Source organism: Salmo salar, chromosome 06 (genome assembly GCF_965601325.2).
Source record: "Salmo salar chromosome 06, fSalSal1, whole genome shotgun sequence".
NCBI lineage: Eukaryota > Metazoa > Chordata > Actinopteri > Salmoniformes > Salmonidae > Salmo > Salmo salar.
In genome coordinates, this window is record NC_138296.1 from 26,513,969 (window position 1) to 26,527,500 (window position 13,532).

The 13,532-nt window shown below is 44.3% G+C and overlaps 1 protein-coding gene and 1 long non-coding RNA gene across 2 annotated transcripts in view; one reads left to right on the forward strand and one right to left on the reverse strand.

Annotated features, from left to right (window-relative positions):
* Window positions 1-13,532, reverse strand: part of cep112 (centrosomal protein 112) — a 194,617-nt gene that overhangs the window by 34,721 nt on the left and 146,364 nt on the right. Inside the window, exon 22 of the mRNA XM_045720003.2 lies at window positions 6,362-6,424. Coding sequence (XP_045575959.2) covers window positions 6,362-6,424 — 63 coding nt within the window. The remainder of the gene's footprint in view (window positions 1-6,361; window positions 6,425-13,532) is intronic.
* On the forward strand, window positions 6,883-9,531 carry LOC123743404 (uncharacterized). Its single transcript, XR_006770177.2, has 3 exons — window positions 6,883-7,223; window positions 7,464-7,525; window positions 7,861-9,531. It is a non-coding gene; the product is annotated as an uncharacterized LOC123743404 (long non-coding RNA).

The window sequence follows — 13,532 nt, forward strand, 5'->3', positions numbered from 1 at the left end:
TGTACAGTACAGTCCAGTCCTAGGTCCAGGTCTATAGTCCTCTGTACAGTACAGTTCAGTCCTAGGTCCAGGTCTATAGTCCTCAGTACAGTTCAGTCCTAGGTCCAGGTCTATAGTCCTCTGTACAGTACAGTTCAGTACAGTACAGTTCAGTCCTAGGTCCAGGTCTATAGTCCTCTGTACAGTACAGTTCAGTTCTAGGTCCAGGTCTATAGTCCTCTGTACAGTACAGTTCAGTCCTAGGTCCAGGTCTATAGTCCTCTGTACAGTACAGTACAGTTCAGTCCTAGGTCCAGGTCTATAGTCCTCTGTACAGTACAGTTCAGTCCTAGGTCCAGGTCTATAGTCCTCTGTACAGTACAGTTCAGTCCTAGGTCCAGGTCTATAGTCCTCTGTACAGTACAGTTCAGTCCTAGGTCCAGGTCTATAGTCCTCTGTACAGTACAGTACAGTTCAGTCCTAGGTCCAGGTCTATAGTCCTCAGTACAGTTCAGTCCTAGGTCCAGGTCTATAGTCCTCTGTACAGTACAGTTCAGTCCTAGGTCCAGGTCTATAGTCCTCTGTACAGTACAGTCCAGTCCTAGGTCCAGGTCTATAGTCCTCTGTACAGTACAGTTCAGTCCTAGGTCCAGGTCTATAGTCCTCAGTACAGTTCAGTCCTAGGTCCAGGTCTATAGTCCTCTGTACAGTACAGTTCAGTACAGTACAGTTCAGTCCTAGGTCCAGGTCTATAGTCCTCTGTACAGTACACTTCAGTTCTAGGTCCAGGTCTATAGTCCTCTGTACAGTACAGTTCAGTCCTAGGTCCAGGTCTATAGTCCTCTGTACAGTACAGTTCAGTCCTAGGTCCAGGTCTATAGTCCTCTGTACAGTACAGTTCAGTCCTAGGTCCAGGTCTATAGTCCTCTGTACAGTACAGTACAGTTCAGTCCTAGGTCCAGGTCTATAGTCCTCAGTACAGTTCAGTCCTAGGTCCAGGTCTATAGTCCTCTGTACAGTACAGTTCAGTCCTAGGTCCAGGTCTATAGTCCTCTGTACAGTACAGTCCAGTCCTAGGTCCAGGTCTATAGTCCTCTGTACAGTACAGTTCAGTCCTAGGTCCAGGTCTATAGTCCTCAGTACAGTTCAGTCCTAGGTCCAGGTCTATAGTCCTCTGTACAGTACAGTTCAGTACAGTACAGTTCAGTCCTAGGTCCAGGTCTATAGTCCTCTGTACAGTACAGTTCAGTTCTAGGTCCAGGTCTATAGTCCTCTGTACAGTACAGTTCAGTCCTAGGTCCAGGTCTATAGTCCTCTGTACAGTACAGTACAGTTCAGTCCTAGGTCCAGGTCTATAGTCCTCTGTACAGTACAGTTCAGTCCTAGGTCCAGGTCTATAGTCCTCTGTACAGTACAGTTCAGTCCTAGGTCCAGGTCTATAGTCCTCTGTACAGTACAGTTCAGTCCTAGGTCCAGGTCTATAGTCCTCTGTACAGTACAGTACAGTTCAGTCCTAGGTCCAGGTCTATAGTCCTCAGTACAGTTCAGTCCTAGGTCCAGGTCTATAGTCCTCTGTACAGTACAGTTCAGTCCTAGGTCCAGGTCTATAGTCCTCTGTACAGTACAGTCCAGTCCTAGGTCCAGGTCTATAGTCCTCTGTACAGTACAGTTCAGTCCTAGGTCCAGGTCTATAGTCCTCAGTACAGTTCAGTCCTAGGTCCAGGTCTATAGTCCTCTGTACAGTACAGTTCAGTACAGTACAGTTCAGTCCTAGGTCCAGGTCTATAGTCCTCTGTACAGTACACTTCAGTTCTAGGTCCAGGTCTATAGTCCTCTGTACAGTACAGTTCAGTCCTAGGTCCAGGTCTATAGTCCTCTGTACAGTACAGTTCAGTCCTAGGTCCAGGTCTATAGTCCTCTGTACAGTACAGTTCAGTCCTAGGTCCAGGTCTATAGTCCTCTGTACAGTACAGTACAGTTCAGTCCTAGGTCCAGGTCTATAGTCCTCTGTACAGTACAGTTCAGTCCTAGGTCCAGGTCTATAGTCCTCTGTACATTACAGTCCTAGGTCCAGGTCTATAGTCCTCTGTACAGTACAGTCCTAGGTCTATAGTCCTCTGTACAGTACAGTCCTAGGACTTGGAGTTTTTCCTTCAGTGACAGACCCTGTTTGTTGCTGTTTTTTGAACAGATGCTGTTTCAGGAAGCGTTTAGTTGAGTCTAAATTAAACAGGAGTTTTTATGCTAATACATTAGAGAGTGTGGGCAGCAGACAAATGCCGCATTAACATCAAAACACACAGCTTGTTGGAGCCGGATATGAAATGCTTAACATATTTCCCACCAACATGATGTCATTATCTGTAGGACACCATGGGAGACAGAAATGCATCTCTGGTTTAGTTACTATAGGTAGACACCATTAGTTAGTGTCAATGGTGTGTCTCAGCAATAGTCTCAGCCATTATCAATCTTCTCACAGTTCTCTGTCTGTCCTGAGAAAAAGAGAGAGAGAAATCGAGAAAGAGAGAAAGAGTGAGAGAAAAAGGCAGACAGACACAGAGAGAGTGAGTGAGTGAGTGAGTGAGTGAGTGAGTGAGTGAGTGAGAGTGAGAGAGACAGATTGAGAGAGGAGGAAAAAAGCTCCTATCATTTTGAAGAGTAGAGTGAGTTTGTGTTGGTTAACTTGTGGTACACACCAAGATGAAAAGCACCAGCAGTAGCTTTGAAATACTCCAGTCAAAATGAACATTCTATTTAAGATGTAGCTGAGAGAGAGAAGAGAGGGAGAAGAGAGGAGAGAGGGAGAAGAGAGGAGAGAGGGAGAAGAGAGGGAGAAGAGAGGAGAGAGGGAGAAGAGAGAGCAGAGAGGGAGAAGAGAGGAGAGAGGGAGAAGAGAGGGAGAAGAGAGGAGAGAGGGAGAAGAGAGAGCAGAGAGGGAGAAGAGAGGAGAGAGGGAGAAGAGAGGGAGAAGAGAGGAGAGAGGGAGAAGAGAGTAGAGAAGAGGGAGAAGAGAGTAGAGAAGAGGGAGAAGAGAGGAGAGAGGGAGAAGAGAGTAGAGAAGAGGGAGAAGAGAGGAGAGAGGGAGAAGAGAGGGAGAAGAGAGGAGAGAGGGAGAAGAGAGAGCAGAGAGGGAGAAGAGAGTAGAGAAGAGGGAGAAGAGAGTAGAGAAGAGGGAGAAGAGAGGAGAGAGGGAGAAGAGAGGGAGAAGAGAGGAGAGAGGGAGAAGAGAGTAGAGAAGAGGGAGAAGAGAGGAGAGAGGGAGAAGAGAGGAGAGAGGGAGAAGAGAGTAGAGAAGAGGGAGAAGAGAGGAGAGAGGGAGAAGAGAGGAGAGAGGGAGAAGAGAGTAGAGAAGAGGGAGAAGAGAGGAGAGAGGGAGAAGAGAGGGAGAAGAGAGGAAAGAGAAAAGAGAAGGTAGAGAGAAAAAAAATAGGAAGAGAGAAAACTACTTGCTCAGGCCCGTTGAACTGCTCGCGCTGGGCTAGACAGACAGACAGACAGACAGACAGACAGACAGACAGACAGACAGACAGACAGACAGACAGACAGACAGACAGACAGACAGACTGACAATTGTTTACTGTACATTAGTTCAACTCAACTCTTCGTTCAACAGTCTTACTGGAATCTTCTCATTGAGTGGGAGTTATGGGAATGAGCGACTTAGCCGACCACAGAGGGAGAGATTAGACTTATTTAGTCAGCGGGGCCAGCCACATGAAAGCAACAAATGGTCCATTATGATGGGAACATCAGTTCTGGGCGTAATAATTATTTTGCTTATAGATTCTCTAGCATCTCGTCTGTAGCCTGGAGTGATATGACTCATTAACCCTGTCTGTCTCATTATTCTTGTACCTTTATACCTAGTCTCATATCGAGGGCTTCATCCGACTGTACTGTAATTGGCCTGAACAGGCCGTCTTTAATTTCACAGGCTGGTTGGTAGCTCTGTTTAGGCTGGGTTTGCCTCACCTCAAAGTGAACATACAGAATGAAAGGCAGTTGCAGGGCCTCTCAGAGGCCGGCTGGCCATTTATCAGTTCTCTATGACAGACATAGCATGACACAATGAACTCACTAGGGCCTTAACAAGAACCAGAAGAAAGTGAACTGATGCACTCCCAGATCAGAAGCAACAAATAGTTCAATAACACCCAGAAGGGCATGATTGTCATTTAAATCATTTATCTTTCAGTTATTGCCTGATTCTACTAGGATGTTAAGGACTTTATGCATGAAATAATAATAATAGTAGTAAAGACGTGTTTCCTGCTCCTAACTGGATTCAAGTTGTTATTACAAGCCTTTCCCATGTTCAACCAGCAGCAGTGTTGAGATAAAGGGCTGGAGGAGCTCCCAGGGACCCCCACTGTTGCCTCATCATTAACTAGAGAAGAGAAACAAACCGGGTTGGGTTCAGAGGTCGCTCAGGAAGGCCACGCTCAGCAAGACGATTAAGCGGCCCGGATTTCAGAGACGCTAATTATTGAAGCTCAAAGGACCCTGTGTGTGTGTGTTGTATGAGTGTGTGTTTGTTCACACTGTGTGTGCGCACGGTCACACCGTATGTGTGTGCGCGTGTTGTGTGTGCGCGTTCATCCACACTGCATGCGTCTACCCTAGTGCCCTCAGGATAACGTATGGCCGCTTGCTATGTTTTAATTGGGACACTACTACCCATGCTGCAGTGCTCTCCCTCTCTCCCCCAGGGCTCCTATGCATTAAAACCTATTTAGTCCCTACACAACGCCTTTGAAAGTCAAGCTGCAAATACCAACAAATAGCGTGCTTTAATATGGTCGGTAGACTTCCTCTTAACTTAGAAATAAACACATGCATGTATAATGTCCTTAGAGCGTTGTGTTTAGTCATTGTCGAACACATGGAACTGGGGTTTTCAGCAACAGAATGCAGAGGAAGGGTGTTAAGTTAAACTCGTGCGAGCGTTGGTTGCACCCCTTCAAAACAGAGGATTAATCTTTTGCAGCCTCTGTTGACGGAAACTTTACCTCGCCACATAGCAAAGACGAGTAAACACAGAGTGAACTTTCAACTACCACCCGAGACATGTTTGATGTCGGGGGCATTGTGCAACTTCATACGCTCCTGATTTCTCACAACATCTGCTTGTCAACCTCGCTTTCAACTCAACGCTGCTGCCGTCAAAAGTGGACCCAAAACAGGGGGATTGAAAAAAAAGAGTGAGAAAGACAAAAAATAGTTTCTTCTAAGGTCATGATTTAGCAATTAAAGCCTGTGATAGAATACGATATTTCACCCCTATTTTTTCTGATTGGGATAGATCTAATCTTCTTTGTTTTCAAACATACAAACAGTGATTTGTGTTTTGGGTTCTTTTATACTGCCCAGCTAAAAGGCGCTTTGAAGCCACAGTCTGAAATCTGGGAATCTTTTCAACGGTCATTTCAATTCTTTATATTTTTGCTTAAAAAACAAATCTCAAACTGTAGCTTTAAAGCCTCCCACATGTCCAAACAGAGCGAGACGAGAGAGAGAGAGAAAGGGTAGAATGGGGGGAAGAATGGAGAAGAGGAGGAATGGCCTGGTGGTTTTGATTCATGAACAGAGAGGAGAGTTCCTCTGGCTTTAACTGCTCTCAGTCTGAGGAGATTAGGTTTAATGTTAAACATATGGTCCTGGCCAGAGAGGAGAACCTTCAAACAACACTCCTGACGTCATGGCCAGGGAAGGGGAGCGGGAGAGAGAAAGAGAGGGGGGGGAGAAAGAACAAGTGTGTGCATGAGCATGTGTGTTAATGTGTGTGTGTATGTGTGCATGCGTGTATGTGTGTGTGAGGCACCTAAAAAGGTACCTAAAACCCTCATATCTTCCAGCCAATCCCACCTGGGTTCCGTATTGCTGTATGCAAGGTGGCGCAACTACATAAATAGGATTCTACATATGGATTAAAGGCAAATCGGAACATTGTGAAACAACTAGAATCAAACAGTAAAGCCTCTTGGGTATAAAACCTGGCTAACTAACTGGGCCAGGTTTCCACACCACCTGTGAAGTGCCTGGACCAAAGCCTAGCTAACCCTTGCCTCAGACGCCTCTGGATGTTAAACAAAGGCATGAGAGACAGAGGGAGAGAGAGAGATGAAAGAAAGAAAAAACCTAGGAGGTAGAGCTTAGACATTTATACATGTAGATGAATTTGTCTGCAGCATTACGGTAAACTTGGTGTGTGGTATATGTGTGTGTGTGTTGTAAAAGTGTGTGTGTGTTTGTGTTTAAGCAGGGAGAAAAGGGGGGAGTGTATATTTGTTCTCACAGCTCCCCACTGAACGTTTGTGTGCTTTTTTCAAACAAATCTTCCAAAAAAGAAGGCCAAAAACAGGAAAAGAGAAGTGTTTACCTGAGCAGACTTGGCAAGCTTCTGACTGAATTCCTTCTCAATCTGCTTTAGACTGGTGTTCGTCTGCAACACAGTGGAGAGAGGGAGAGAGTGAGAAAGAGATATGCATACAGACACACACGAGAGATGGAGGGAAAGAGATATGCATTCAGACACACACGAGAGATAGAGGGAGAGAGTGAGAAAGAGATGCATACAGACACACACGAGAGAGAGGGAAAGAGAGAGAAAGAGATATGCATACAGACACACACAAGAGATAGAGGGAGAGAGTGAGTAAGACACACACACGCGCGACACACACACACACACACACACACACACACACACACACACACACACACACACACACACACACACACACACACACACACACACACACACACACACACACACACACACACACACACACACACACACACACACGTACACAGCCGTTGACCCCTGTCTCTTGGCAGTGTCCCCCTGCCTGCCTGTCGCTGGGCTGGCGTTACTCTGGGCACAGTGCCAGGCTCCACGCCCCTGTGGCAGCAGCAGCCAGTGAGTGGCCCGGCGGGCACACCGCTCCCTCTGATGCCCTGCCAACTATTCATCACTTAACAGGAAGAGGGGGAGAAATCAGCCACGGCTGCCAATTATCAGGGAAAAACAGAAGGAAACTGGGACAGGGGAGACAACATGGAGGAAGAACATACAGACCAACAGACACAATGTGTTAAAGGCAGACGGACAGACAGATGGAAACAGACAGACGGACAGACAGATTGACAGACAGACAGGAGTGTTTTTGACTTGTGCTTGCTGGGTTTTATTCTTCGTCCACTTGGAAAGGTCATTAACAGCCAGCTAGAACCACACATAGGTAAGAGATTTCACAATAAGCAACCTATCTCTACATTATGACTTGTCACTGAGAGGGTACAGAGCACTGTGAGATAAATATGTAGATATCGCCTCAACATCAACTTTATATAGCTCTGATGTCACAGACATGCCTGTGCAGGTTCAGTGTCAGTCTGGTCTTTCTACACCTCCCCTGTGACTGGTTCTGTTCTAACACTCCCTCTCTCTCTCCCCCCTGTCGCTCTCTCTTTCTCTCTAGAAGTTGAAACACTGCCGAGATACAGGATGACTCAAGCACAGAGGACCGGCGAGATTTCACAGGTCAGTCCTGACAACAGATTAATACAGTCTAAACATCACCCTTTCAGATCAGCTCTCTCCTGGTGGCACTGACAGACAGACAGACAGACAGACATATTAAGAGACAGACTCTCTGTAATGCTCTGTATTAGCAAACACACCCTGAAAAACCCATCAACGCCATGGGCCTGGCCCTGCTCCCAACACTTCCTGACAAACGGCAAAGGAACAGCGGGCCGCTGTCGAATGGACACACCTGTCACCACGGATACAGGCAGCCGTCACCACGGATACGGCTCTTGTATGTCTTCCTGTCTGTCTGTTTGGCTTTGAACGGCTCTCGTCTGTCTCTCTAGGGGCCTTACCGGCTGATGAGAGAGAGAGAGAACAAAGCCAGGCGTGAACGACAGAAGAGAAATAAAGGAGAAGAAAAGACAGGGGAACAAAAACACTGTCGGCCCTAAATGTTCCTCCTGCACCTGACAGACAGGCAGACTGACACATCCATCCATTCCCCCAGCCTGCCTTTGTTGCTATAGAGACTGTTCCTGCTTTAACTCCAGCCTGATTAAAGTCCACTGTTGGGCTAAGTGTGTGTTTGCCTTCACACATACGGTTTTAGTCTAATGAAAAACAAACTCTTTATGATAACCCACACACAGACAACACACAAACTCATGGGAATATAGGAGAACACTATATATATCTAAAACCACAGGAAAACACTACACTGGTACATTAACATAGGAGAACACTATATATATCTAAAACCACAGGAAAACACTACACTGGTACATTAACATAGGAGAACACTATATATATCTAAAACCACAGGAAAACACTACACTGGTACATTAACATAGGAGAACACTATATATATCTAAAACCACAGGAAAACACTACACTGGTACATTAACATAGGAGAACACTATATATATCTAAAACCACAGGAAAACACTACACTGGTACATTAACATAGGAGAACACTATATATATCTAAAACCACAGGAAAACACTACACTGGTACATTAACATAGGAGAACACTATATATATCTAAAACCACAGGAAAACACTACACTGGTACATTAACATAGGAGAACACTATATATATCTAAAACCACAGGAAAACACTACACTGGTACATTAACATAGGAGAACACTATATATATCTAAAACCACAGGAAAACACTACACTGGTACATTAACATAGGAGAACACTATATATATCTAAAACCACAGGAAAACACTACACTGGTACATTAACATAGGAGAACACTATATATATCTAAAACCACAGGAAAACACTACACTAATGCATAAAGGTATCTACTTTATATCCAATACACATGAATAATGTTTCTGTTCTGAGACAAAGTAAACACACAGAAAGATCCTCAGGTCTAAAGTAGACTAACGATGTGTAAGAATGTAGTGTGTGTGTGTGTGTGTTTGTGTGAAACAGTATGGAGAGAGTGTGTGTGCATGTGTGTGTGTACTTTAAAGTGGACTACCTGCATAGCCTGCCAAAAGCGTCTTACCGCTGAAGGCCCTTTGAGGCCGTATCAGACTCTTCAATCGCTTAATAATCCTGGCTGGCGTGGAGCGGTGAGCGGCTGAGGCTGCCTTTGAAGTGTGTGTGTGTGAGGAACAGTGGAAGTGGATCTGAAGGCAGGAGCATGCACCGCTTACCAGAACTTAATTAACAATCTGCAGCTGGAACAGGGCCAACTCTCTCTCTCACACACACACACACACACACACACACACACACACACAGCTGTAGTGCTCTTTCTCTTTCCTTGGAATAGGGCGTTGTATTGCTGCAGGAGAAGGAGGGGGCAGCTTTGGGAAAACATCTCCACATCATGGTTTATCAGCTAAGTTTCCTTAGCTAAGTCACAAAACACATACCATTTATTGCATTGTATACATCACATGCTGGAGACAAACCTTTTGGAAAAACCACATGATTTCACGTTACATTTCCACGTGAAACTTTATTATACATTTACATTTTAGTCATTTAGCAGACAAACGGTGGAGTCGGAAAGTATTCAGACCCCTTCACTTTTCCAAATTTTGTTACGTTACAGCCTTATTCGAAAATGGATTAAATACATTTTCTTCCGAATTAATCTCCACAAAATACCCCATAAAGACAAAAGCGAAAACAGGTTTTTAGAACTTAAAATAAAACAGAAATACCTTAGTTACATAAGTATTCAGACCCTTTGCTATGAGACTCGAAATTGAGCTCAGGCGCATCCTGTTTCCATTGATCATCCTTGAGATGTTTCTACAACTTGATTGAAGTCCACCTGTGGTAAAGTCAATTGATTGGACATTATTTGGAAAGGCACACACCTGTCTATATAAGGTCCCACAGTTGACAGTGCATGTCAGAGCAAAAACCAAGCCAATAGGTCGAAGGAATTGTCCGTAGAGGTCCGAGACAGGATTGTGTCGAGGCACAGATCTGGGGAAGGTTACCAAAAACTATCTGCAGCATTGAAGGTCCCCAAGAATACAGTTGCCTCCATCATTCTTAAATGGAAGAACTTTGGGACCACCAAGACTCTTCCTAGAGCTGTCCGCCAGGGCAAACTGAGCAATCGGGGGAGAACGACCTTGGTCAGGTAGGTGAGCAAGAACCCAACGGTCACTCTGACAGAGCTTCAAAGTTCCTCTGTGGAGATGGGAGAACCTTCCAGAAGGACAACCATCTCGGCAGCACTCCACCAATCAGACCTTTATGGTAGTGGTTAGACGGAAGCCACTCAGTAAAAGGCACATGACAGCCTGCTTGGAGTTAGCCAAAAGGCACCTAAAGGACTGTCAGACCATGTGAAAAGATTCTCTGGTCTGATGAAACCAAGATGGAACTCTTTGGCCTGAATGCCAAGCGTCACGCCTGGAAGAAACCTGGCACCATCCCTACAGTGATGCATGGAGGTGGCAGCATCAGGCTGTGGGGATGTTTTTCAGCGGCAGGTTCTGGGAGACAAGTCAGGATCAAGGGAAAGATGAACACAGCAAAGTACAGAGAGATCCATGATAAAAACCTGCTCCAGAGCGCTCAGGACCTCAGACTGGGGAGAAGGTTTACATTCCAACAGGACAATGACCCTAAGCACACAGCCAAGACAATGCAGGAGTGGCTTTGGGACAAGTCTCTGAATGTCCTTGAGAGGCCCAGTCAGAGCCCGGACTTGAACCCGATTGAACATCTCTAGAGAGACCTGAAAATAGCTGTGCAGCGACACTCCCCATCCAACCTGACAGAGCTTGAGAGGATCTGCAGAGAAGAATAGGAGAAACTCCCCAAATACAGGTGTGCCAAGCTTGTAACGTCATACCCAAGAAGACTTAGGGCGTTAATCACTGCCAAAGGTGCTTCAACAATGTACTGAGTAAATGTTCTGAATACTTATGTAAAGGTGATATTTAATTTTCTAAAAAACAGTTTTTGCTTTGTCATTATGGGGTAGTGTGTGTAGATTGATGAGGGGAAAAAAAACTATTTAACACATGTTAGAATAAGGCTGTAACGTAACAAAATTTGGAAAAAGTCAGGGGGTCTGAATACTTTCTGAATGCACTGTATAGTGAGCAATATGTTTGAAACATCAAATCGCAATACAAACGCAGTATTGAATCGCAATACATATCGTATCACACGTAAGTATTGTGATATGGTATCGTGAGGTCCTTGGCAATTCCTAGCCCTACTTCACGTGATGATATTTAAAAATTGAATTTTCACATGATCACATAGCCTTTTACATGTGGATTTCTGAGGTGATGCCCAGCAAACAAACATTTGTCGTTAGGATACACACACAGACAGTGCGTTTAACATATTTGACACACCTTGACATACATAATTACATTGTGAATGTTTATTTATACAGTAACTATTATCACCTGGGATTTGAACTCACAATCTCTTAGTTCACTGCATTTCCATCTTCCTGCTACGTCACCATGTCTGTGTCAATGACTTATTTCACCTCTATTCCTAGACTTTGGATTTAAGTAAACTCAATCTCAGCTTTGTTAAAAATACACCAAAGAAAAGTTAGTATATTTATCATAGTGATTCAGTCGTAACATTAAGCAGAATAATATGCACCACCAACAGACTACACAGAAAACTCCTCAAATTGCTGAAATAAGTCAATGAAATCAATGATGAGAGAATAGTCAGATTAACTAAAATAGCAGATGGCACTATTTTGCTAAGTACAGAGATGTGTTATAGATAATGAATGTGTAGAGGAATGCTACAGACTTTGTGGCGCAGCAGAAAGATCAGCCTACCCCAAACCCAGAGGTTGTGAGTTCAAATCCCAGTTGGGGTCATATTGAAAAGTCACTACTAAGTGATCATCTCAAATGTAATCATATTGCCATTGATTCAAGATGTTTTTTACACTATTTTGGCTGAACAGCGTACCATGTACTTTAAAGCCCGCATACAATGTCATTCCCTTACAAAAATAACCCACATGTGAAATCACATTCTCACATGTGAAATGCTCGGCATAAATGTTCACATGTATAAAAATAGAGACATGTGAGGTCAGTTGTTCACATGTGTCACATTTACAGTTCTCATGTTAACACCACCTTTTCACGTGAGGAGAATAACATGCAGTTTCACATGTAAAATAACTTTCAACACGTGAAAATCTAACTCTCACATGTGGAATTTCATTTTGTATCCCCATGTTGTCACATTTATTTCACATGAGATCATGCTTTCACATGTGTAGTTACATGTTATTACATGTTGCTTTTACATGTTGTCTCATGTTATCACATTAACTTCACATGTGAAATTCATTTGCTTTTCTGTAAAGGAGGATATTTCTTCCACATGGAACTTTTTTTCAGGAATGTTTTAGAGAGAGATATCTGGGCTTAGCTAAGCTTGGACAACACAACAACATGACACGACACTACAAGATTCCCGAGGCCGGCTAACATTCAGGTGATGTCATCGCAGTAAGAGTGGGTGGAAAAGATGGTATGATTGACAGGTACACGGATAAAGGGGTGGGGCTAGGTACTTTCCATATGACTTATCTCCAAGGTGACTTTATAAACTGATGAAACCCAAAATAAAACTTGCTAACACTATACTTCTGCTGACCTTATGTACATACACACAGCATTCATAAAGCCTTTATGAATACTACATAACATGTTATAACAGAAACCACAAACTGGTATGAGCATTATAAAGACCTTATAAAGAAGAACATGAACGTATACCGAAAGACAGATTTGTAAAGGTTACAGAGAGAACAACGACGAGCGGTGTCCCAGGTATGAGTTGTCTCAGTGATCTATAGGCCTTTCAACACTACGGTGAGAGACTGGAACAGATTCCTCTGAATCTACCTAACACACGTCTCTGGGTTACATTTGTGAGGGAGAGGACTCCGGGAGATGTTATTTGCTTGTTTGTCTGTAATTACTGTGTACAAGTGTGTGTGTGTGTGTGTGTGTGTGTGTGTGGGTGTGTGTGAGTGAGTGTGAGAGAGACCGTGTGTATATGTATGTGTGTGTGTGTGAGACCATGTGTATATGTGTGTGAGAGAGAGAGAGAGACCGAGTGTGTGTGTGTGTGTGTGTGTGTGTGTGTGTGTGTGTGTGTGAGAGACCGTGTGTATATGTGTGTGTGTGTGTGTGTGTGTGTGTGTGTGTGTGTGTGAGAGAGAGAGAGAGAGAGAGAGAGAGACCGTGTGTATATATGTGTGTGTGAGAGAGAGACCGTGTGTATATGTGTATGTGAGAGAGACCGTGTGTATATGTGTGTGTGTGTGAGAGAGAGACCGTGTGTATATGTGTGTGTGTGTGTATATGTGTGTGTGTGTGTGAGAGACCGTGTGTAAATGTGTGTGTGTGAGAGAGACACCGTGTGTATATGTGTGTGTGTGTGAGAGAGACTGTGTGTATATGTGTGTGTGTGAGAGAGACACCGTGTGTATATGTGTGTGTGTGTGACAGAGACCGTGTGTA